Source organism: Rutilus rutilus, assembly GCF_951802725.1.
Source record: "Rutilus rutilus genome assembly, chromosome: 14".
NCBI classification, from domain to species: domain Eukaryota; kingdom Metazoa; phylum Chordata; class Actinopteri; order Cypriniformes; family Leuciscidae; genus Rutilus; species Rutilus rutilus.
Window position 1 is genome coordinate 13,789,806 of NC_140219.1, and position 27,106 is coordinate 13,816,911.

At 37.2% G+C, this 27,106-nt stretch overlaps 1 protein-coding gene and 1 long non-coding RNA gene across 2 annotated transcripts in view; one reads left to right on the forward strand and one right to left on the reverse strand.

The window, feature by feature from the left end:
- Positions 1–8,274, reverse strand: part of tnmd (tenomodulin) — a 43,186-nt gene extending 34,912 nt beyond the window's left edge. The window contains exons 1-2 of the mRNA XM_084430706.1: positions 8,166–8,274; positions 5,345–5,485 (exon numbers count right to left, since the gene is read on the reverse strand). Of these exons, the coding sequence (XP_084286832.1) occupies positions 5,345–5,485; positions 8,166–8,213 (189 nt within the window). The 5' untranslated portion in view covers positions 8,214–8,274. The remainder of the gene's footprint in view (positions 1–5,344; positions 5,486–8,165) is intronic.
- LOC311303952 overlaps positions 1–24,696 on the forward strand; it is a 62,611-nt gene extending 37,915 nt beyond the window's left edge. Inside the window, exons 4-6 of the long non-coding RNA XR_014629857.1 lie at positions 5,353–5,437; positions 18,838–18,926; positions 24,652–24,696. This is a non-coding gene — a long non-coding RNA (uncharacterized lncRNA). The remainder of the gene's footprint in view (positions 1–5,352; positions 5,438–18,837; positions 18,927–24,651) is intronic.
- Positions 24,697–27,106: the final 2,410 nt, after the last annotated feature.

The following is a 27,106-nucleotide window of genomic DNA, read 5'->3' on the forward strand; positions in this document are numbered from 1 at the left end:
TGAATTATATAACAATAAGGCTATCCATCTCATAGTGAAAAGCTTGCATTGAATGTAACCATGTAGCCTACCAATATTTTTATTAACAGTAGAAGTGAAATGACACGGCTCTTATACGGTAAGCTTTTCTTTGACTTTGCGTTTTTAAGATTGTCTTTTTGCGCTTGCGCTCTTCTAACATTACACTTTGACACACTGTATTTCTTGGCACACTCGTTTTACATGTATTTGGCACCACCTATTGTTGCAGGTGTTGCCGCTTTCAGAGCGGTCGCGTCCGTTATGGAGAACTGTCACGTAACATTGTTTTTTCCTCATAAATGCGAACACGAAAAATAAAAGACAAAAGACTTTTAAAAAAAGACAACCATCCACAACTTTATAACACTCCAGGCAAAGTACCTCTTTTTGGTCAACATCCTCCTTTTTGTAGCCGAAATAGCTGATTTTGACTTTCTTTTTGGTACGAAATCATCATTCTCTTAATACACCATGGGTGCTACTACCCTTCACATCGCATATTCCGGCGATGTGACTATCGCTCATGCGCACATCGCGATGTCGATGTTAAAACAGAAGCATTTCTTTAAACATTAAACTAAAATGAAAGCAGTTCATTGTTATGTGATAGACAATCGCTTCTTGTTTTCTGTTTCATTTAAAAACTGTGGCAGATTGCCTCATATACAACATGTTGAAGAGATAAATTATGCACTGATCAATTTCAAGGTGTCTGTTGGTGAGATTGTTGCTATGTCAAGCGAAAAGCTTGCAATGTGATGTTTTATTTACACACTTCTATTTGATGCACTTTGTTAATGTCAGTTTTGTTTTTTTGCGTGTGATGTAAATACTTCATGCTTTCAACAGGTCATGAAAAATCCATTATTTGCCAGCATTATGAACATTTTCTTATTATTTCGATGTTGACGATTTGAAGGCATGACTCTAACAACACGTCAGCCCTCGACCAGTATGAAGGTCAATACTTTGCAAGCATTGCCTCTCTCATTGGAAATCATTCAGCTCCCACTAGGAGATGCCAATCATCTTTGTGTTTAATATTTTATCACTGAATCGAGCAGGATCCCCCCAAAGGGCTGTTAACACTGAATGACTAACAAAAGCACATCTGCTGAGGTATTCTGGGAAACTACCTTTGAAAACTGCCACGTTTAAGCAACAAAACAAAACAATGTCATCACATTGATTGGTGACTGAGTCCATTTTTAAGCTGGTTATATTGATATAATTCAGAAACCGATCTAACATCAGAAAGAGAATTTCGCCTCAACTGCTGGCCACATCTCAATGACTGTGAATTTAACATATCTGACTGACAGATTTAACCCTTAATCCATTTGAAATAATGAGGCACATTCCGTGGATCTGGGTGGTGTTAAGAGTGGTTTCAGGAAAGTTAATCTGATGAAAATTTTTTCTCTTGTTAGAGAGCTGTGTGGCAGGACTATTTAGTTCTTGGCACCCTGTGTAGAATCGAAACAGGATGTGAAAGCTCAATCAGAATCTAAATTGTGGAAGAGAAAGAGAACTGATCTCTGTTCTGTTCTCTGATTTTCAGAGGAACAGGGTCTTGATGGGAAAGAGGAAGAGGCAATGGAGGGTAAGGGAAATGGGTAGCACACGTCCATAATTAAGTGGAGAATATTTTATGTGTTGCTTGCAAAGACCAATAACGTCATTGTAAATATGTGCTTCTAGAATCTCGATTTGTCTATCTAAAGTACTATTTGAGTTTTCTTAAATTTTACTGATGTTAATATGACTTTGCTGTGGAGCTGCTGGCAGTTCAGCTGTTGCCAGAGCAACGAATGACCATGACATCATGACATCATGACAATTTCTCTGTTTGGAGCATGTGAAATTGGTGTGTGAATCATAATAAAGAACAAGAAAATGTACAGTGAATTATATGCATGTGATAACATTTCGTAAATTAATATAAACCCATTTAATTATTTAAATTGTTAGTCCACTTGAAATGTAAAGCTACATTTGAATTAAATAACAGGAAGAGTAATTTACTGAATTGTATTTCAGAGAAAGTCAAGGAATTGCATTCTGGGAAATAAAGTCTCTCTCTCGCTCTCTGAAAGGCGTATGAAGCTTCAGACTTAAGGAGTTGTCAAGCCAACATTCAAAGTTTGTTTTCACAAACATTGCTATTTTAGTTAAAATGAGTCTTAAAAAAAGTTAAAATCTTTGAATTTCAATACTAACATTCAAATTCAAATTCAAATTCTCCATCCTGTTTTCTACCTCAGTTCGACTAACTGGCACACAACCACATTTGTTGTTTAAAGTCAAGCTGTTGACTGTCCCTTTTTTTTTTTATAAATTAACAGTTATTCTAATATGATTTTTTTGTTTTGCTTTATAAATTAGAATTTTGTCTGTTCTTGCTTGTCTTTGTCTATGAGGTCATTGTTCCTGATATAACATGTCAAAAAACCATAAAAATAGCTAGACTTATTACCTTTGCACAGGCTCTCACTTTTCTGTTCATAATAATTAATAGGAATCCTGGGGAGCACCTGAAAACATATAAAACACTTCTACAAGCATTCACAGTCCACCTGAGAGCCCCTGACTGTGTCGAGCGGACGTGTCATGTGTCCCTGCCTCTCCTTTACAAGGGAATACTTTGCTTCAGCCAGGTGGAGGTCAGAGACTATTGCGTAAGCCCAGTAAAAATACAAGCTCATAAGTGAATAAATGAGTCTGATGAGTAAAATAAAAGAAAATTGCATACCCGAAAGCACCACCCGTATGGAGTTGCTTCCAAAGGCAGCTGCACGGATTGGCCAGTCCGTTTCATTACTGAAATTATTCTCCCCCAAGATCCGAAGACCTGGGGATTTTCCATGTAGAGAGAGAAGGGGGGCACAAAGATTTGGGCTATTTTAGGACCGCTTTCAGAAAGCCGACAGTGCCACCATCATGCCTTCCTGGAGTCTATCCATCTTTTCTTGTGAGGGGACCAACACGCACGTCCTGATTTTGCCGAATTAGACGTGTTCCTGGGTCAACATATTTTGTTGATCCTTGAACAACATTCCTGGCGAAAATTTAGTCCTAACCCTTTTTCCTACCCCCTAACATAACCCTACATATAAGTTATCCCTAAAATCAGAGGGAAATGATAGGTGAATAACAGATGCAGGTGATATAGAAGCACCTAACCCAGGTTGTAAGCCTAAATTTGACTTAAACTTTAAACTTGTCTCTCAAATCTGATTGGTTGATTGGAATGTTGTTCCAGGATCAACAGAGATGTTCATCCAGGAAAATGTCACACCTGGTGAAATCAGGTTCTGCAACCAACACAACAGTCCAAAAAGAAGAAAAAAAAACAGGTTGCTGTACATGGCTAGTAAACAAAGCTGCTCGGTGGGGGGGGCGTTCTTTGCCCGGCACCTGCCACTATTACTGGAGAGCAGGTGCAACTGTGTTCATTAAGATACACATCAGGACACAGAAGTCCTTAAGAGGCGGTTGGGGGCACATTTTGCGAGGCTGGCTTGCAAACACAACATAGCAACAAGGTGAGCGAAGTAATTTCAGCTTGAATAATGGGGGGCGTCTCGTGAGCCTGACAGACGTGTGCGGCGAAGGCAATTTCACAGCCCCTCTCCGCCGCTGTTCGTGTGATCTATTCGAGGTGTTCTCCGACACCACGATCAATATGACAGACGCCTGTGGTTCAGGCCTGATAAGGGAGCCTGAAAGTATTCGGCTTGGCTGCTGCACGCGTGTCTGTCAACCACGGTTCCTTAAGAGACAACAGGCTTTCAGAAAGGTCAGAAAAATTGATGACATCAGTTTACTGCAGCAGATGTTTTTTAAAAAGTGCAGCAGTGCTACTATTTGTGTCGTTTTAAAGGCAATTGCTTTAAATTCAGTTCTATTAGGTGATATGACAGGCATCTAATCCCACAGGAACCAAGAGAACAATAATTAGGACATAAAAACATGATGGCGCCATTGGACAACATGCAGCCCCTCTTAAACACATAGTAGCGTAGAGAATGATGGCTAACTCTTTATCTTCCCGGGGCTTCTGTAACAACATATGTTTGTAAGTAATTAAAAGAAGTTCCCAAGTGGTTACCATGTCATATTGAAATACAATATGGAGAGCAAATTACCTTTCTACAACAGTTTATGCAGAGCTAGACACAGGAGACCGCTTTGCCTCTCCCTGCTGCCACATGGAGGGATTGGCAAAGACAATCTCCTGCTCTATTGATGTATTGACTTCTAATTAGTTTGTCAGGAGCTGTTCCTTTTAAGAGCATGGGAATAATTGATGATGTCTTATCTAGCAAAATAAGGAAAGCGAGAAACATTTCATATTTCTTCAAGTCTAAAATAAGGCGAGGCGTGGCTTATTAAATATGCAGTGTTGGTTTGAAAAATTCATATCTAAGCTGCAGAATTGTAATGCCCAGAGCTGCAATAGTTGCACATTCAGGTTTCATTGTTGATGTCAGCACCTGAGGCATACTGTGTGTACACACACACACACACACACACACACAGACATACATACACACACATTTACCCCTGACTGCTTTTGAGAAGAGACCGCCGAACAGTTAGGTCTATCATTGTGTTTTAAAGCACCATTATATTGCTCGTTGCTGGATATCAGTGACTACACGGGCCTTTAGTTAGCCAACCGCAGCAGTTTGAGAGTGTGAGCACTCGCTCTTGAACTCTACAGCCCAGACTTCCAGTGTCATTAAGCCCATTACATGCCCTGTGAGAATCTTCACTGGTTCTGCTGCTCAAAATGATGACTCCTCAAGCTGGAGCGTGAAATATCTGATGCAGAAATTAGACTGGAGCTTTAGTAAATGTGCTAAAAGAATTGGCTGTTAAACGAGTAACATCCTCTGGGAGGATTTTATGCATAACGTAGTATACCGAAGCATAAGGTTTGCGACACTCGGTATCGGTATTGCCAATTACTTGCATGCTGACCATTTCTGAGAATCAACAAGAATTGGGAAATTATAATGTTTAATATCTATGTTTTGCAGTTCCGATTATTGTTGCAATCTTATTATGTAAAACGTTATATGTATTTATCTATTCATTCTGGCATTTTCTCCAACTCTGTGATGCTATTGTTTATGCCAAGGAAATCAAGATTGGATTCAGTCAGTTCCAAGAATACTAAACAGTGTGTGCAGATGTTTCTGTGTCTTTCATTTCCATTCCACGATTGTTATTCTAATCATTTCCTAATTAGTCCACAGCCATGCACCATTCTCAGTAATATCTCTTGGTCTGCACAATAGATTTGGATTTCTCTTACCTTCCCAGGGTTTGGGCTCCATATATATCTCAGACTGAAGATACAGAGGGCCAGTGTCAGGAATACAACACTCAGAATGATGGCTGCACACTGGTAAGAGTGATACCTGGCCTTTCTTTCCTTCTCTTTCCCCAGCTCAACCTATAAAAACATTCACATTATTGTACGTCTGTATATTTATATGATGTGATTCCGCATAAAGGTTTCACACGTTCAATGTATTGCACCACAGTGCTCAACTGAGAAAGAAATAATCACAAGGGCAATTTGAATTCTTCCGGGATGCAGAACAAAAGGTCACATTTATTAAAATTGTCCCAAATTAAAAGTTCGTCTGTTCGATTAAATTCCCGGAGCTTATGGCCGCAAATTAATAAAGAAAGGCTTTTGTTCCGGCTGAGTTCCAGGAGGGAGAGTCTAAAAGCTTACTATTCACAGTAGTGTGCTCCACTATCTCTCAGGACATGGCCAATCAGAATTATGAAATATGGAGGAACAAGCTTCAATTAGCAAATGTCTCTAGCCGAAACAGAAGCTTAAAGAACAGAAATAGCAGTGGTGACCATGTGCGGTTCTAAGCTCAGTGGATATTCAGAGCGTAGGCCTATAGCCCAGACCTCTATCAATGTGCATGGTTTCATTTTTTGAAATATTGAATAATGCACTTTATTATAATAAAACTGTTTAAATGTTTCACAACTTTAAAATGCAATAGTTTTCTTCCCTTTCATCTTTTTACGATCCGATCTTCGGTTTCACTTTCTTTTTTCACTTTATTTTGATGTTCCCTTTAACACATGGACCTACATGAGAGTATTAGTAGACTGGTAGGGTTAGGGTTAGAATAAGTTGACATGTACTTGCAAAGTTAATTATAGTCAGTATAATGTCTGCTGGAGGAGCATCATAATAAAGAGTTAGCAGATATTAAGCAGACAGTCTACTAATAATGAGAGTTAGTTGACATGTAGTTGCAAAGTTACTTATAGTCAACAGAAATTTCAAAAGGGATCATCAAAATAAAGTGTTACCCGATCTTCATTAGCATTTTTGTGTTGAGTCGGCATGTGTTGTTTACGAGTTCTAATATACAAATATAGTTGCTGTATTATCAATGTATGTTCTGCTTTGTTTTCAGAGTTATGTCTCTAAAATATTCTCTACTTTGACAAGATATCTGGCTGGACCAAAGTCAACGCAGTTTTCTCTGATTACTTAAAAAAAGCGGCGTCATCATTTCTTTCGCTTTGTGACAGAATAAATAACAAAATGCGGCAGACTTTATGCAAAACAGTCAAAATTTGGCTTGCAAGACCACATTTGATTTATAGAGCAGCCTGCAGCTCTGAATAATATTATTTGTGACAAAATTTGTGACAAGATGATAAAAATCATTCGGGGCTGAAGTCCCAGAAGCCCGCCCATGGTGGTGACTACTATGATTGTACTTTATCTCACAGTTTGAGACATAGGAATTAGACCATATATATATATATATATATATATATATATATACACACACTGGCTTTCAAAACAGATTTGCTGGAAAAGTATGCACAATTAAATGTGCTGAATAAGACAGTTTCACATCGAATTTGTCATGAGAACCCTGTAAAAAAAAATCAAGGCTTAAGCCCTCTCACTACACATGACGGGAAACATGAGGACAAACAATTAGAGAAGCCTAAAATTCCTCTGAAGAAGAATTTTCCCTTGCATGAAGCAAAAATATGAATAGAGATAGTGCTGAAATCCAGAGGTTGCATAAGCAGTGGAAACTTGACTGGAGGACAACGTTCCATCTGCTCGGAATATAAATGGCTCTGAAAATATACAGACGGCTGCCAGCAAAACAGTATTAAACCGGTTTAAGGTTAAGAATCAGCGAGGCAATTCTGCTGTAGCGGGATTGAGTGCGAGTCTACGGTGAAGAAGGGAGCCGAGGGCCCCCTGCTGATGAGAGAGAGAGAGTGAGGAAGGGCGAAGAGGAGAAAGAGAGAGGCAAAGCGAGAGGGAGGGATCGAGAAAAGAGGCCGAGAGATGAGAGAGGACATGTGGAGGGAGAGAGAGAACAAGAGAGAAGGAAGGAAAACAGACACGGTTGCACTAAAACAATTTTCATTCTGAAAGGATGAACCGAGCAGAATCCCCCTCTAATCTGTCTGTTATTTCACATCATTGATGGCGATAGAGGTCTTTCTTCTTAAAAGAAATTGCACACTGTTGTACAATTGCACAAATCCATATTTATCATCACTGGCTCTATGCTAGTCCGAAAGTGTATATTAATAATTTTGTTGTTACATTATTTTCTATAAGAAATCCACCCACTTGATTTTCAGCAAAGCAGACATATGATTGCATATACAATGTTGAGAAAATTATCTTGATTGCTTAATTATAAGTCATGTGGAATAATTTGCACATAGTAAACGTCTAGCCATACAGCGAGCCACTCAACTGGAGAAAAGGAAAACGAGTGAGAAAACGAAACACTCAAAAAGCCTTGCAGTCAGAAATTATTAACATTTCATCCAACCTGAAATTCACATCACAGCCTTTAAAAAGCGCAATTTAACACAAATTAAAAATTCATTTGAGATCTCCCACTCACAAATGATCTTTACTAAACATTTTAAGTGTTTCGAGAAATGTATATATAGTATATAGTATAAATTTAGTTTAGTGTATACATTAAAGAGAGAATCATTATTCCGTCTGAATATTGTTTCCTATAGAGCATTGCGTTTGATTTTTTTCTTTGAGATTTTAGAAAAAAATCAAAATTTATATAGCATATAAATGCACATGAAATACTCACATCTTTGCAAAGGACTTGTTGACTGCTGAAGTAAGGGTTATTCTCCATAACTGTAGCTGGAGCAAAGATGATCTCCTCTGGAAACCTTCTTCCACCCAGAAGTCCCTCTTACTGAAATCTTTACTGAGCCAAACTTTTCATTCCATTGGTCATTTGGGAGCCTGTTCAAGAGGGAGGGTTCCTCTTTCAGATGGGATGGAACAACTTTAACTACTGTGGTTAGTCAAAGCAGATGTCCTGAAATTCATCTTTAAATGAGATTACGCTAATGTGAGCTGCCGTGAGCATTATTGGTCTCTCAGGTTTTTTTTCCACTTTTCTTCTTTAGTGCCATTTAGTCAGGCGACACATTTTACAGTCTATATAGTTACTGTTAATTAGCTATAGGCCTACCTACTTGGCCATCATTATTTAGTAGGCAACACAATCACATCTGGAAATGTCTAAGAGGGTTTCAAGTTTACATAGAGGAGAAAAACAGAGTTAAGCTCAGCAAAAGATTGCACTCTGCTTTCCCTGATTTTAACAGACTTTCCAAGCCCACATTTTGAATTTGAAACCATATTTAATAATTCATTCTAAAACAGGATACTTATTAAATGTAAGCACAAGTATCAAAAGCATGATGTTTTTCTTATGATCAGAATTGACTAGCAAACTTTAGTCAAAGAAAGTTTACGCAATATCCCTGTAAGAGAGCGATTCATTTATTGATCTGTATCACTGAGGCCTGTGGATAATGGATAAAAGCTGTGATATTTATAACCTATAGCTTCTGTGATAATAACACTTCTCAACAAGCAAAGGCGACCTAAATCATTTTGAAGAGAACATAAAAATGACCACTTGCCTTCACTAGGAGCAAAATTCTCACAAGTTACACAGCAAGGCCTTCCCTTACAGAAATCACAGTCGACTTCAAAATGTGAGCAGAGATTTGAGGTGCTTGCAAACACTAGAGTTTTAGGTTAATATTTGTACATATTGGTACTGAGTTTGTCATCCAGGTTCTCTGCAACCAGCTTGACTAAATCTTTAAAATTGCACTAGCATTTCCATTTTGCATAATTCATCTGTAAATCTGTTTCAACATAAGAGTGGAGCTCCCATCGACAGCCATTCCAACCCAGCAGCACTCGGGACAGCAGAGGGAGGCTTTCTGAGCCATAAAAATAAAACATAAACAACACTTCAAAGCACTGAATGACATTGGAAGGCCAAAGAAAACAATGAAAAATTCAGCCAGTTCAGAAGATGAAACCAGCCACTACATACAGAGTGGGGTGACATACCAATTATTTCTGATTAAGAAGAAAAAGGGTGACTTACTTTGCATTTCTCATGACCAATCAGACAAATAAGGCATAACTGTGAACCTAACACTTTCATTTCACCAAGGTTTTCACCTTGATGTGCATTAATGCTATTTTTCTGTTATCATCACTATATCCATTGTTGTTTCATGCACTGTTACTTGAACCGCAGTCTTGAGTTGTTAATTAATAGGATCACAGACACAACCACGCTTTTTCTGAGAAATCCGTCAGCTACTTGCCATCTGTAAACACATGCTTGTCGATGCCAGACATTATTATCCATCTATGCTAACTTAAGTTCCTCTGTTGACTTAAAAAATGTTCTCCATGATAAAAAAAAAAAATGTTTACTTAAACTTGAATCACAAACAGGTTGTCCATGTCTGATTGTACTTTAAATGGAGTTTCAGTTGCTTATGATGAAGCTTATGACACATGCTTGTCGATGCCAGACATTATTATCCATCTATGCTAACTTAAGTTCCTCTGTTGACTTAAAAAATGTTCTCCATGATAAAAAAAAAAAATGTTTACTTAAACTTGAATCACAAACAGGTTGTCCATGTCTGATTGTACTTTAAATGGAGTTTCAGTTGCTTATGATGAAGCTTTGCTCTCCTACTCAACTTCATGTAACACAAAAGCCTCCTCTTCTCATCTTCTCTTTTCTATTGCCAATGCTGCCTCTGTCAAAGATTCACAAAAAACACCCACGCACACTGCCAACAGAGACTACACTGTAAAAAATAAAATCTTTAGAAAAACGGTCAATGACTGTCAGCTACGGCTGCCAAACAAAAACCGTAAAAATAAAGTACAATATTAATAAACTAATTTAAATAAAGTGGAAAAAACGTTTACAGAAATTTTCCTTAAATGTTTTACAGAAAAACACTGTTATTTTACAGCTATTTCTATTACGATCAAACACCTTCATTGTAAAAAACAAAAAAAAACATAAAAAACGGTCAAATGACTGTCAGCTATGGCTGCCATACAAAAAAACGTAAAATGAATGTAAAATATCCTAATTTAAATAAAGTGCAAAAGACTTTTACAGAAATCTTCATTCATTTTTTTCCCCACAGAAACAGTTATTTCACATATATTTCCTGAATTTTTACCAACAAACACACTCACTGAAAAAAAGTGCATTTCTTGCAGTTGACTACATGCATGATTTACTGTGACTATACGTCATTGCATCAGCAACTACACAGTTACTGTCTGTTAAATAAAGCAACATGCAGCATATCATCAGTGTTTCTCTGCTCATGCTGGACTGAAGCACAGGCTCTACTATCTTCACTTATTACAATCCAGACTTTATTTCTTTCATACTGACTGTCTTATTAAGAATAACAGGTTTAGAAGTTGATGTTTTATTGAAAATAATAAAGTTTGATGTCACCATTTTGGTGATCAGTGTTTGCTTTCGAGTTTTGAGTACAATTTAAAATGAAAGAAAATGAATGTAATTTTTATTTTATTTTACAATGTACGAGAGCCTGCTGTTTCACAAAAGTGAACCTATTAACCACAGAATAAATTTAGCTGTGTTCCTCACTGTACTGTATCCAGGAGAGGAAAAGAAACATATTTCAATCGCCTGTGTGACTATGAATCTGACGAGCAGTGAATGATAAAATGTGTTTTATTTTGCCCATTTTAGCACACAAGCCTGAATATTAAAATTTTATTTCAAATGAAAGCATTGACAAAGCTAGATTAACCAATCTTTCACTAACCTACTCAATGAAGGCATTCAGATGGAGAAAGTATTTTTAAAATTGAATTAATTGGCATTAAAGCACACTGACCTTTTTAATGGAGCTCTATAATTCATATTTCTCCATTATATTCTTCGATGCTCAAGACGAAACATAGACCTGAGAGATGAATACAGGTGCAGGCTGTCCCTGAGGCCTGCTAATTGTATTAGATTTCTTAGAGCAAGCAAAGTGAGTCAATAAATATTTGAGGGATAACATGGACTCAGTCTCAATGGAGACCCTTTGAACCGGCATGCTGGAAAGCAAATAAATAGAGTCAAGGATTACAGTGTTGCAAATCTCAAAGTTAGAGCAATCGTCTCCCGCTCCTTACCTTCAGGGAAGAAAGCTGTGCGCTGTGGGATTTTTGCAATTTCTTGCATGGTGGGACAGGTGTATTTACTTTGGTAATTGTATTCCTTTTCCCAATTCATAATGTGATTAAATATTAATGCCATTCAGAGCACCAGAAAAAGCAGATCTCAGAAATTATCTAAGCAGCAATAATGCAAAACCTTTTTCTCACAAGTCTTTGCAAGTCTTCTTTATGATTTGAAAGTGCTTTCCAATCTAGATATAGGAGCAATTTTTTTTTTGTCTGTCTATCATGTAGGTTTGCAAAGGTGGTATATCACATAAAATGGAAAGAAAATAACAGCCTTGACATTTTATCTCCAAGGACCCTCAATCACAAGTGCAATCACAAACTACTATAAATGTTTTCCCCAAACGTGCCTTAATAAAGATGCCATCACAAATCAACAGGAGTGCTAATTGTACTTGTACAAACACAAAATACAGTATATATAGAGGTTCTGGGCCAATTTTAAAGTATTCTCTAGCTGGATTAGCCCAGAAACTGAATTATTCAATAAATCTTTTTTTATTACCCTTTTTTTTTAGAGGAGTGTTAACTTTTACTGCAATACACCCATAATTTAATGTCACTTAAAAATGAGTGATGGTAATTTGGTCGTTTTAATTAGGGATGTAGTTCATAATATAATAATGAGTTTTATCTCACCTGCCTTACTATGTCCTGAGAAGTTCTCACTTCTTAACTGTTAGGACAGCATGTTCTCAGCTCCGGCGTAGAAGAGTACATCTTTATTTTAAGGTCAATAAACTGTTTTGAATTACACTAAGGAATTAAACATAATTTATTTTAAACAGTTCTATAGTCAATATAAGACTATATTACTTAGACAATTAAATGTAAATATAGTAATAATTCAAAGACAATTAGACAAAAATAAATATAATCAGACCCATAATATATTTTAAATATATTTCAAAATATTTGCTAAAATAGGCTACTGCATATTTATTTGATATTTTCTAAATATATTTATATTGTCCAGTTGTTTTACCCAAATTGTGAAAAATGTTGTCAGTTGAAATTCAAAATGTTTTATATTTTTAAAAAATTGTTCAGGGATAAAACAAGGATTTGTTTTCATAACTCACAGCCATGACATTCATTTTATGGTAATGAAAAGACTTATGAAGTCTGGAATTAGCAATCACATTTTGTATGCTCTACCACACTGATGAGAGTCTAAATATTAAATACGTCTTTTCTACATGACCAGTGTCCAGAGGTCACAGCAAATGTCCAAGCCCTTGTAGTTATGGCTCCTCATGCCGAGCGCTGCGGGATCCAGGAAGAAATCCAAACTCTCACTGCCTTCACTATCAACACCCCACCCTGCCCTTAGGCCAGGCACCAGATTTTTCATGTCAGCTGGCACACACCTTCGTCTCATAAGTAGGTGTTTGACTTTCACAAGTCTCTCTCCATCCTGGCAAATAGACTCTTTGCCAAGGTTGCCATATCCTTGGGCGGTGCGGATGTCAGTTATACATGCAGATTTCTTCTGCTTCACATGGTAGAAATTCCCATTTGGCTTCTATAGATGAATGTCTAATACAAGTTTGAACTTTTTTTAAAGCAGAAAATATCCTCCTAATTACTTCAATTTACATAATTACTCCACTGGTAAAGACTCATGTGAAAAGGCAATTTCACATGCAAATGTATCTTAACTGTTGAGAAATGTTATTAATACTTTTCATATGACAAACAAACATTTGGAGTTAAACATTTTTTAACAAACACTTTCGACGCAAAAAACGCTGTTAATATTTCTCACAGTAATATCTGAATATTAGCAAATCTCTTTAAAACGGTTTCTAATGTATTCTCAAAAATGATCATCCTTTAAATGTTACATTTTATAAGGGAAAGAAGCAACATTTTAGTTTAAGGTCCAATTCTCACTATTAATGAGTTTCTTATTAGCTTGCATTCTAAGATATTGGTTTATTAGTAGGGCCTACATATAAAGCACATATCTACATACCTTAATCCTACCCAATAACTAAACTAAACAACTATCTTACAAACTTTTAATAAGCAGTAATTAGGAGTTTATTGAGGCAAAAGTCTAATATAAATCTAAAGGCTTTACTTATTCTTAAGAGTAAAAAATACACAACTGTCAGAGAGAGATATTGCCTTAAAGCTACACTGTGTAATTTTGTAAGTTGATTCTTAGCAAAAAACACTTTGTTCTTTCAAAATGATATGTGCTCATTAATGTGTAATTACTTCTACCAACTAATCAAGTATTCTCGTAAGCGTAGAATCTGCCATTTAGAATACATACGAGCGAGTTGCTCGAATGGCGGCAGCCATGTTGCGCCTCCATCTTGAAAATACATTAGCCAAAAAGGGACAACCTGGAAATTCAAGCTTCCCCTTTCGTGTTTTGACACTCAATGGCACCGTGACGAATGCGAGGGGGAGATTACTCGCGACTGCCGGCAGATTTGAAATAATACGGCCACTGTAGGAGTTAAAAAGCCCTCGGAATGGGAGGGGCTAGAAAGTAATATTCAGTTGGTAGTCATAAACAATTTCACCGCTAGATGGGAGAAAATCCTACACAGTGTAGCTTTAAACATCTGAGATCTACTTTGATTCCCAGTAAATGCAAGGCATTACTATATTAGCAGGCATATGCAGAGGTGAAAAGTAACTAATTACAAATACTTTCATTACAGTAACGTTAGGCCTACTTGAGTAGCTTATAAAAAAAAACCTACTTTCTTGAGTATAATTAAATTGTGGTACTTTTACTCTTACTTGAGTAGGATAAAAATAAAGTATTCAACTTCGCTACATTTATTTTTCACCAAAAGTACAAAGTGTGCCGATGGAGCAACAGGGCGAGCTGACATTTAACAGGCACTTTTCAAACTACTGCGGTGGAGCCCTGCGCTTCAGCCAATAACAGACACGTCTGAAGCGCGTCAGCCAATAACTGACAGGTCTGACTCGGGTGCAAAACCAATCAAAACTTCCAATTCAGCTGGGGGGGGGGGCGGGCGTTCCGATCGCGCTTTCTTTGACATTCACTTTCACTGGCGTTCGTGTTTTGAATTGGTATCGCTGAAGTTTCAATATTTTAGTGAATGAAAGTGAACTATGCTCATATTCTGATTTTAAATTGAAATGCTTCATGTCATAGATATTACCAGAGCAGTGAGCAGTTGAAGTAAATAGAAAACTCGACTCAAGGATGCAGTTATTGTATGGATGGAGCAAGAAAAATATAAGTGTCTAAAATGCACGCACTCAGTTGAGTTTAATGCTTTAGCTTGCCCTCTAAATGTACGAAGCAAACTTTGTTCAAAGCTGAGATAACCTCAACATTAGCAACAACAGTGAAATAAGATCGCATGATTTAGGCCTAACTGTCAATCAGATTTACCTAAAAGTGTAGCTCATTGTTATAGCAACAGTGGGCTTCTGTTCTGGAACACTTTCTGTAAAAAAACAGAGATTTTCTGTATCTAGACAGAAATAGCATTTTATTTAACATGTTAACCCGTACCCTGTTTTCCTGGCACTATTTTTTAATCCATCTTTTCTTTAATTGACATCTCACTTACCATTCTTTGCTTTTGCCCTTCTTAAAAAAAAAAACATTCAAATAACGTTAATCTTACAAGGACTTACTTTTCAAAATTAGCAATAAAACAATCGCTCTTGGCAACAGGGAGAGCTAGAAGCCTATGTTTGCTTAGCATAGTTTCAAACATGACACTTTATGAGATTAATATCATGTTTTGCTCCAAAATAACACGTCAGTCGTGTTAGAAATAACTTGCTTCTGTGGTCCCATGTTGCTATGTTGCTATGCTATGTGGCTATGTTCATTAGTGTTGCATTATAGATATACAACATTCTTATGAAAATACCAGAGATGGCTTGAAGAACACAGATAAACACTGTAAATAGTGTTTATTGTTGTTACTTCATGTTTCAAATGCTTCAAAACGCCTCTATCTGCATGTTATTCAGCTGTAGTGATATCTGATGTCCAGGGATTTCCTATAAGGGCACCCTCTGGCCTCCAGTGTGAATGAAACATAAATTACATGAGAGTGTTTAGCTCTCCGTATTGCTAACATCGCCTCATTTTGGAGAACAATATACTAAAGTACTTTGTAACGTGGCAACTTGAGTTTCAGCAAACTACTTATTTACTCTTACTCAAGTCATATTATTTTCCTGAACTTCTACTTGTACTCAAGTAAATAATTTCTTAATTAGCTATACATTTTTTTAGTACTCTTTCCACCACTGGATATATGATGACTAAAATGCTGTTCACTAGGTTAAGAAAATAAATGTGTAATTACACTGTAAAAAATTTGTAACACTCCCAAATCAAAAATTTCAATTGACCGATAACATCTAAATTTTTCAATTGGCCCAAGTGAAAATCTGTACATTTAATTTTAGAATTTACAGAATTTCACTTGGGCCAATTGAAAAATGTAGATGTTATCGGTCAATTGAAATTTTTGATTTGGGAGTGTTACAAATTTTTTACAGTGTAGAAAAAAGGAGCTTTTTCTGAAACTGACATAGTTTTGAGCAAAACATCTAAAAGCGGACCAAAAGTTATAGTGTACAGGTAACATACTTTAAATAAAAAACGGAACAAAGCAATATATTGTAATGACAGAGAGAAACCATATACCTCCATATGGATCCAAGTTATATCATCACCTTTAAAAAATAACACAAATTAAAACAGTACTTAAAAAATTCCTGTATCAGGTTAGCTATAAGACCCATATGATGATCTAATTGGCTGTGGTGTTGTCAAGAACAGCTGTGGTGTCAGGAAGTCACAAATACGACACATGAGGCTGTAGAATTTAACACCTTAATGAACAAAACAAGCACAGACAGTTATTCAACTTACGTACCAAAAGAAAAGCGCAGCATTCTCTTAAAACAGCATTCTTATTATTATTATAAAAAAGCAGCACAAGTTTGAAAAAGATTTGCAATATTTTACAATACCACTGTTCCATCATTTCCTATCCTCTCTTTCTCTGCAGCACTGTGAATGAAAAAAGGCCATTTTAAATAAATAAAAAGGCATTTGATGTAGAGGCACAAAGCATAATAAATCGCAATGGGGTAAAAAAAGAAGAAGCGTTGTGTGAGTTCTTGTGCATTTCTGCTTAAGAACAAAGTATTCTGCATGCTTACAAATAAAACATTCATCAGACCTGTGTGCAAAGGGCATCTTCCTCTGAAATATCCCTAAATGTCTCTAAATGCAACAAGGACTTGCAAAAGAATTTCAAATGCAAATATTTTTACTTTGGACTTTGCCCAAGAGCGATCCACTTTAAAACGCATTTCCCTGAATTTTAACCTATGCTTCAATGAACAAATGCTTGAAATAATTGAATCACATGTGTACACTAAAGTCAGATGAAGTCCCTGCCCTTGTTCTCAAGTCATCATCACCATCATTCCAAAAGCAATCACAACCTCAACATGAATGAAGCCCGCTGTTTACAGTATGAAGCTATTGAAACCTGAAGCTGTGAGATGGGATGGTAAGATTAAAGGCCATTAAGTGTTTGAGAAATTGGCATGTGAACATGAATAAATCGGAACAGATGCTTTGGAAGCACTTGAATATAAAGTCCATATCCATCAAGTATGAAATAAGACCAAACATATATACCGTATGAATTGTTTGGTTTTAAAACTTTGCAAAGTATTAAACCTTGGGCCATTAAACTACACTCAGATCAAAGCAGGGTATAGGGTAGTCCCTATACTAACTTCCAAAAAATGAACTTCCTAAGAGACATTGTAGATTACTGGTGAACTGATATCACAAAAAAAAAAAAAAAACTTGGCTACTGTTATTTCTAAAATATCAACTGGCCGATCATTAAATCACGACTTTTACCTAGACTTTCGTAATAAATTGTCTTAGGTGAGATTGCGATGTTAAGATCTTCATTTTCATTTTGCTGACTGCAGTAGGTTTAGTAATTGAGTTATCCAGAGGCAAATCGAAGCAAAGTACAGAGGCTGTACTTTGAGGTTTGAGATACTCCTGACAGGACTATTGCTTAAATGAAATATTCTCATTTTTCTCAGTCATTTCTGTGCATGCAGAAGCCACAAACTGTTAGTAATTACATCAAATGCTGATATTTTCTGTCACAAACAAAATGGATTTCCTTACCATTCAATGAAAAAAATGCAGCAATCAACGTTGTACCTGTGCAGACAGTCGAAAAGAAAAGACAGCAATAGAATTGAAAACAATCATGTATAACAAACATAATTTGCATTGCACCGTGTATAATACTCTTCAAAAAGCAATATAATATATTCACCTGCACTACATCCATCTGTATTTCTTTTGTATTATAGCAGGCCTAATAATTCTTCTCTGCCTTGGCAGTAGCACCAGGTTTGAGCGCACGCTTTGATTCATCATCATTCATCTACATAATACAAGATGGACATATTTATAGAACTGACTTATTTACATTTATTATGTGGACGTCAGTCCAAGTGAAGTGAGGGAAGAGGGGATGTCAGTTTGCCTGAATGAAATTTGTTTTCTTGTTATCAATTAATGCAACCAGAATAGCTTGCAAGGACACAAAATTTTGTATTGAAGAGTGAAGTTTAATTGGCAAAGTTTACTATACTCATTTAAAACATACTGAGGTATGGATCATTCTGCATGACAGTCATTGACTTTGTGAATCATTGATAAAGAGTGTGTGTGCATGCTTATAATTTTAAATATTCTCTTATGATTTCTCACACCATAGGATTCCAGGTACAATGCAATCACAGGCAATCAGAAGATATTCAGTGTATACTGTACAGTTATGTGGAGCAGCAATTTTGGACCAATAAGATTTCTTACTGGCTACCTTAAAGAAATGCAAACCAGGTCACAGTATCATTAGGCTGCACCATGGCCATAGCTTTTGAAAATCAGAAATCAGATGTATTGTTGATAGGAATTATATGCCATTCTATTTAGAAAAGGAATCAATTTTCATGCTGCCAAAATGAACATTGTACAAGATTTTTTTTTTTTTTTTTTTATAAATTGCTGCAGTGTATAACACATCATATCATGAACAAGGTGAACAATTATGGATGCATGAATGCATGGATGAAACTCACTCAGGATGCTGACAATTTCCTATTTGTTATCTCTCTGCATGTAGGAAGAGACGGATCATACAGAACAGTGAAATGAACTTCTCCTCTGTCTTGTATTCAACTGCGGCATCTTGCAGGAGATGGATCATGTCATGTGAGCTCCATTGTCTATCACTTTCATTTGTAGTTAAACTTCAAGATATTATGAATCGCTGTTCTTCATGTCAACAGAAATCATCTCCTCCATTGAAAATGAATGACTTCAGGTCACTTTCGCTGCTACTTGTCAGTGTGAGTGCCTCTTTAAAACAGAATCTCAGATTAAAGGGGTAGTTCACCCAAAAATGAAAATTCTGTCATTAATTACTCACCCTCATGTCATTCCATACAGTATAAAATGAAATATGAGAGCTTTCTGTCTCTCCATTGACAGCTACGCAACTACCATTTGACGCTTCAAAAAGTTCATAAAAAGATCGTAAAACTAAACCATATGAATTGAGCGGTTTAGCCCAAATCTTCTGAAGAGACACGATTGCTTTATAAGATTTTAAGCTTTTATTCACATATAAACAATCAGCGAACATGAACAGAAGCTCAATCATGCATGCTTTAACGCACAAGAACAAAGCTCTTCTGGAAGCTCAAACGTGCTGGGTAACACACGAGAATGAATCTCATTCGTTCTCGCACGTCAAGAGAACATTCTTGAGCTTCCGTTTACCACAACTGATGTGTGAGTTGATGAACAGATTGAATTTAGGCTTTTATTCACATATAAAGATTCATCATATAAAGCGATCATCTCTTTTCAGAAAATTTGGACTAAACAGCTCAATTCATATGGATTAATTTACAATCTCTTTTTTGAAGCATCAAAGTGTCAGTTGCGTAGCTGTCTATGGAGGGACAGAAAGCTCTCAGATTTCATCAAAAATATCTTCTTTTCTGTTCTGAAGATGAACTAAAGTCTTATAGCCTGGAAATCCAGACCTAAATCTAAAAGATTAATGATCTGGCATCGACAAATGAAAATCGACCAGCTCGAGGGGCGGCACCAAGCATGCATTTGAAAATCTCACTGCATGCAACTGGATAACACTACGGCCAATCACAACAATAAACCCCATACGCTTAGCTACCAGCGGAGCTAACTGGTAGATTATACTCTTACCGTATCCAGTCGGCAAAACAGCAAAAACATCCTTCTTGCAAAGGAACGATTGGAGCGGCGTCTTCTGTTCCTGTTTTAGATAAAAAGCCAAGTCTAACTCATTCATTGTAGCGACCAAAGCCGTTTCAAACAACTGGTGTTCATCCATAGCCATTTTGCAATGTTTACTAATGACTTCGACGTCACAGCGCTGTCTTCATCTGTTTAGCTCGCCTCTGGCCCGTCTATATCAGATAACCCGATGTGATTGGTGCAGCTCAGATCGAGGGGCATATTTAATGAGCATCATTACTCGACACCAGAGTAACCCGCTGAGCAAATTCAACTTGTGCTCTCGCGAGAACTCTGGATTACCAGAGTAAAAGTCTTACGGGTTTGGAACGACATGAGGGTGAGTAATTAATGACAGAATTTTTGTGTGAACTATCCCTTTCACATAAGAAATAACTTTTAATGATTTTCATGTCACATCTAGTTAGGACAGAGAGCATGTTACAACTCCGTCTTAACAAAATAATTTAACAACGCTAACAACTGTATTAAAACAAGAATGGAGCGAAAAATCATGAAATCTTGCAAATGGAAAGACTGTTTCACACAGTTCCAAATTATGATTTATCATATTTTATTCCAATTCATCAAGTGAGGTAGAGTAGACAATGCTGGGCTGAGGTGCTGCCAAGTCCTTGAGAACTCATTTATTTGATGGCTTTGCTATTTGATTGCCCTTATGTAACTTCCTAACCTAATTTACATAACACAGTACATTAGTCTTGGACACAGGCGCCCTGAGTATGCGCATAATTAGCCTTGTATCAGTCCATTCTGAGTTCCATTTCAGCTAATCACTCTCAGTATTTTATTAAGGATTTTCCAGGTTTCGTGACAGAGGGAGAACCATTATATTTACACTGAAAAAAATTATAAACGCAATACTTTTGTTTTTGCCCCTATTTTTCATGAGCTGAACTCAAAGATCTAAGACTTTTTCTATGTACACTAAAGGCCTATTTCTCTCAAATATTGTTCACAAATCTGTCTAAATCTGTGTTAGTGAGCACTCCTCCTTTGCCGAGATTATCCACCCACCTCACAGGTGTGGCATATCAAGATGCTGATTAGACAGTATGATTATTGCACAGGTGTGCCTTAGTCTGGCCACAATAAAAGCCCACTCTAAAATTTGCAGTTTTACTGTATTGAAAAAGGTTGTTGATTGTGGCCTGTGGAATGTTGGCTGTCCGAACATGCAAACTTCAATGGCTGTGCAAAGTTGCTGGATACTGGCAGGACCTGGAACATGCTGTCGTATACGCCGATCCAGAGCATCCCAAACATGCTCAATGGGTGACATGTCCGGTGAGTATGCTGGCCATGCAAGAACTGGGATGTTTTCAGCTTCCAGGAATTGTGTACAGATCCTTGCAACATGAGGTGATGGTCGTGGTTGAATGGCACAACAATGGGCCTCAATAAAATGCACCTGTGTTTGTTGTCCAAAACATACGCCTGCCCATACCATAACCCCACCGCCACCATGGGCCACTCGATCCACAATGTTGACATCAGCAAACCGCTCACCCACACGCCACCATACACGCTGTCTGCCATCTGCCATCTGCCCTGTACAGTGAAAACCGGGATTCATCCGTGAAGAGAACACCTCTCCAAAGTGCCAGACGCCATCGAATGTGAGCATTTGCCCACTCAAGTCGGTTACGATGAAGAACTACAATCAGGTCGAGACCCTGATGAGGACGACGAGCATGCAGATGAGCTTCCCTGAGACGGTTTCTGACAGTTTGTGCAGAAATTCTTTGGTTGTGCAAACCGATTGTTGCAGCAGCTGTCCGGGTGGCTGGTCTCAGATGATCTTGGAGGTGAAGATGCTGGATGTGGGGGTCCTGGGCTGGTGTGGTTACACGTGGTCTGCAGTTTTGAGGCCGGTTGGATGTACTGCCAAATTCTCTGAAACACCTTTGGAGACGGCTTATGGTAGAGAAATGAACATTCAATTCACGGGCAACAGCTCTGGTGGACATTCCTGCAGTCAGCATGAATGAATGTGTTTGGGATGCTCTGGATCGGCGTATACGACAGCGTGATCCAGATCCTGGCAATATCCAGCAACTTTGCACAGCCATTGAAGAGGAGTGGACCAACATTCCACAGGCCACAATCAACAACCCTTTTTTTTTTTTTTTGAGTAGCCTTTTATTGTGGCCAGCCTAAGGCACACCTGTGCAATAATCATGCTATCTAATCAGCATCTTGATATGCCACACCTGTGAGGTGGATGGATTATCTCGGCAAAGGAGAAGTGCTCACTAACACAGATTTAGACAGATTTGTGAACAATATTTGAGAGAAATAGGCCTTTTGTGTACATAGAAAAAGTCTTAGATCTTTGAGTTCAGCTCATGAAAAACAAGGGCAAAAACAAAAGTGTTGCGTTTATAAGTTTGTTCAGTGTACATGCTGTAATAGACCACCATGGGGGTTGCTCTTGATTTGAGAACAAGATATCTGAAAAGTATGGAAAAATGACTGCTACAAACAGTTAACGCGGATAAACACTTTGACTTCAACGTACTGAAACTATTTTACTCTATACTGTAATTACAATATAATGAGAAAGATACACAAAATGGCAAATAAGCCTTTTTTCCAATTTTCTGTCCTGTAAATTTGTCCTATATGATTATTTTCCTATTGAAATTATCATAAATATTTCAGTAACATAAGGTACAATTCATCAATATTAGTTAATGCATTAAGTTTTATGAATAAAAGAAGAATAATACTTTAATAGCATACATTAATGTAGGTTAATGATCATGTCTGAGGTTCGTGAGTTGATGAAAAGCTAGTGATTAATTGAATCATAAATTGAAAAAAAATGATACATTTTTTAATTACAAATATTTCATTTAATCTTTTCATTAAACCGGCATTAGAGAACCGTGAACATGATATTGTGTTGTTAAATTATCCAAATATTAAATTAAAGTCTCAAAGGGTATTTCAAGTAAGTATTTTAGGTCAAAGGGGTTCATAAAATGCAAAGTGATGCAACTGATATATACATTTTTTTAATGATTACACTTTTTGGACAACTGAAATGTTCATAAATGAATAGATTAATAAGTACATTTGTTTACAAAGGTAAAAAAAAAATTAAAGATGAAACTGCTCTGTTTGAAGATAAAAGCCTATCCAACAGTGAATATAAGCAACAGATGCAAATGGTCTGGAGAGAAGATGATTTACCCTCTCTGGCCTTAAACTGGAGTAGAAACAGATGGAAGACTCCCCTACTCTCCACGGGCTGAACACATTAAAACACCTCTAAGCTGCAGATGCTATAACGCTACCTGTGGCGCTGAGCTAAATGCCTCATTCGAGCACTTTCTCCTTGAGTTCATTCCCCCAGTTTCCATTTCCACCTTTATTTTGTCTCATCTAAAGTTATGCAGTGTTTTTGTTCTAGGATTTGCTTATGATTGTTTGAGTTCTCTATTATGTCCAGGTGATGGCAATGTTTCAACTGCCTGTGGCCAGCGTGTGCAACTGAACTGCTTAAGGCATTGTAAATATGAAGTCTGTTCCAAAACTGATAAAGCCAGCCCACAGCTTCTGTTTACACCAGGCTTAAGCACTGACATATGTTTTGGAAATGAACATCTGCTGAAGCAAGTGTTAATCCTATAGACAGCCTATTTGACACCAAGGAATCTCTGATATGAAGTATGTTCCCCCATTTACCCTGTGATCCAGAAAACTGGTTTTCAATAATATGCTGAACTTCTAAGCTCCACCACACTAAATCTATTTATCTGGACTAAAATGTTAAGCAAGGCTTTTTTAGAGGCCATATCTCACAGATGACAAGAGGTAAATCTTTAATCATTGCACTTAGAGTCAGCAGATGCATTCCTACTTATCTATCAAATCCTGTAGATTTGGGTGTATCAACACTGATGTAACACTCTGCCCTGATGAAAGGACCTCGAGATGACGGTATTTATGTGCATGGCAGTGCCGAGCAGAGGAGAAGAAAGGCTGCTGTGGTGTGCCACCATGTGGTGCTTGGGTTGTCTGAACCAATCTTGAGTGGAAAAGCTTATGCAAAGCAATTTGTTCTGGCCTACTCAGGATGGTTGTCACAAAAGCAGTCACAATAAACAATTTTGATGCATACAAAACAACGGATATTTATTGGAGGAGAAAAACTTGAACTCAATTGAGCTGAATGATGACATTGTCTTCATAAGCTGCTTTATAACTATCAAATTTGAAGCAGGCGTAATGATATGACGCAGCACCTGATAATAGTCCCCAGCTCAGTAGCCTATTATCAGGCGGCATGTGCTGCGTCATATCATTACGCCTGCTTCACCCATGGTACTGCAGCAAAGTTTCTTGATTATTACGCAGGAATGAGAGTATAGTTCCTAGCCATATCAGCCTAGAAAATCGCAACTCTGCAACGTCGGAGGTGCTTTTTAGAGTCTTTTCTTGTGACTGCCATCACGTTACTGATGGTAACAAACTAAATTAGCCGAAGTAAGTGTTAATTAAGTAGGCATTCATAATATAAAGTAACAGCCAATGAAGCCAACGGAAGGGGAGAAAATAGATGTTTACCAGGGTACTTTAAAACAATCATCTGTCAATGTCTATAATCTTTATTTTGAATTTGCAGCATCCGATCCTACTGGCATGTACACTTCTGGCTGCTGCTCTCCACTAACCCACAGAATGGGTTAACGCTTTGAGGAGGAGGAGGAGGAGGAGGAGGAGGAGGAGGAGGAGGAGGAGGAGGAGGAGGAGGAGGAGTAAAGTAAGTACTAGTACTACTAGTATTAGTACTAGTAAAAGGCTTGCAATATATAAAAGTTTTGCTAACTAATATTATAAATGTTTAATTTATTAAAAACTATAAAGACCATAATGTAGTCAGTACAACATCACATTTAGGCCAAATCACCTCATCCTCACCTCATTGTTGTTTTACTGTATGGTAGTTTTGACAATAAACTATAATAAGGCTGCTGTGACTGTCTGTTATAGGAGATAACAAAAACAAGGATGCTGTCTATAAACGGAAGAATCCTCAGATTCTTCTTCAGCATTAGGACTCCATTTGATCAAAATGCAGAATTAGGTAAACCAACATAAATACACAATGTATTCCATTACAGCAAAGTGACTGTATTCTAAATGTAAAACTCGGTTAATTAATGTCATGGTAAAACTCTGTTTTGGAACAACACAGAATTATATAATTTCTTGTCAAAGTATTTCTCATTCCACTACATGGCTAAACAAATAGTTCAAGAGATTGTACAGAGTCAACATGCAACAAAGGAGAGTTAATAATGAGATGGTTGCTATGGCCACAAATGCTTTAAATAGTCTGGGAGAAAAGTGTTTTATTAGGAATAGTTGTGGACTATAAGTAAAAGAACCACTTGAAAGTACTATATCAACTGAACCATAATGACATAATGAGTTAATTTGGACTTTTTATGGGGCTGTCACTGATTAATTTCACAAAGGCAATTGTCCAAGGCAAATGATTTATAAAGTGAAAGAAAGAGACACACTGGAACACCAACAGTTCTAATAATGCAAGGTTTTGAGTTGAAAGACTCTGTGCTGGGTTGCTCGTCCTTTGTTCACAGTATCATTTTGGTATTTTCTTGGAAACGGTTCACTTTCTCCAGCAAGCGTGTGAAAATTGCTTCTGTGTTGTTCACCCTCTCTTTAGAATAACATCTTTTGACTCCGGCTGAAAATAGTGCAGAGAAAGGAATGACTCTCCAGTTACTATTAAGACATTTTTGGTAACAAAAACAAGTTATGATGTACAAAATATGCATTATGCTTATGGTCTGCAGTGTTCTGAATACAAGTAAACATGAGATTGCCTGATTTTACCATTACCTCGACACATTATCAAATAAATTCTCCACAAACTCTTGTACAGCATTGTGGAGAGCTGATCGGCAGTTATATTACTCACTGAGACTCATTATCAAATTATCATCACTTCAGGGCTAGGCTGAATACCACATCCTGTGCTCTCATTTTCCTCTTCTCATTTTCTTCATTAATCGTAATAAAGTATATGGACATTCATTACACACCAAAGCATAACTCTTTCCGTGTTTCAAATCAGTAAGACTATAGGCTAATAAAAGGCTTATTATTCCAAACAGGGGTTAAATATTGATATAAATGAACCAAAGAAAGCAGCATTTTATTAAAGGAAACTGAAATATTATCACTTCAAAGATATGCTGAGGTGCTTATGTGCACGTTGCCTATATTTAAATGCTCCTAATGCTGTGCAGTATGTCTGGACTGAGCTTGTACATCTGTATTTTAACTACGGGTATGCCTGAAAATGAAATATTATCGGATATAATCCCAGAAAATAAAAAAGAGATCACGTCGTAAACTTATTTCATTCAACTCAAGGATCTAAAGGCCATTATCTGAAGTTCATCAACTCCATTCTCACAGCCCTTCTCTAGTATTAAAAATAAATCAATACGCTCACTTAGAATCTGCAAATTTTCAGCTCAACCGCTAAAGTAGCAATCAGAGAAATAATGATGAAGAAGTCGGTGGAAATATTGTAGTCCCTGTCTGCTGTCTAGCTCTTCCTATTGATTTGGATCCCCACAAACCAGAATGGGCGAATATTTGAACGCCACACAATGGATTCCATCTGTGAGCGGTACAAAAGACAAATGGAAATTGCCTTGCAGTATTCTCGATGCTAGTATCCTTATTATTGTCCTGTGTAATTCATTCAGCAGGATTAGCCTGACTATATTCATTTTCAAGGCTTTCTGCTGAGGCACAGTCATATACATTCACAGTCATCTTTGTATGATTAATTTCTAATAGATTTTTATTCTTCTTGAGTTTCGCATCTTTGGCATGAAAAATAATGTCAAATATAGATTGAACTCGTCCTAGTCTGCAGTCCTCCAAGAGCCATTTTAATCATGTTCTTGACAGTCAGAGTAAATTGGATGAGCTGGAGGCTTGGAGATGATACACACAAACTGTGAAGGTCACAGGCAAAAAGCATGTTAGCACTGAGCTTTGATGTCCTCTAAATTTGAGTGAAATTGACAATGTTT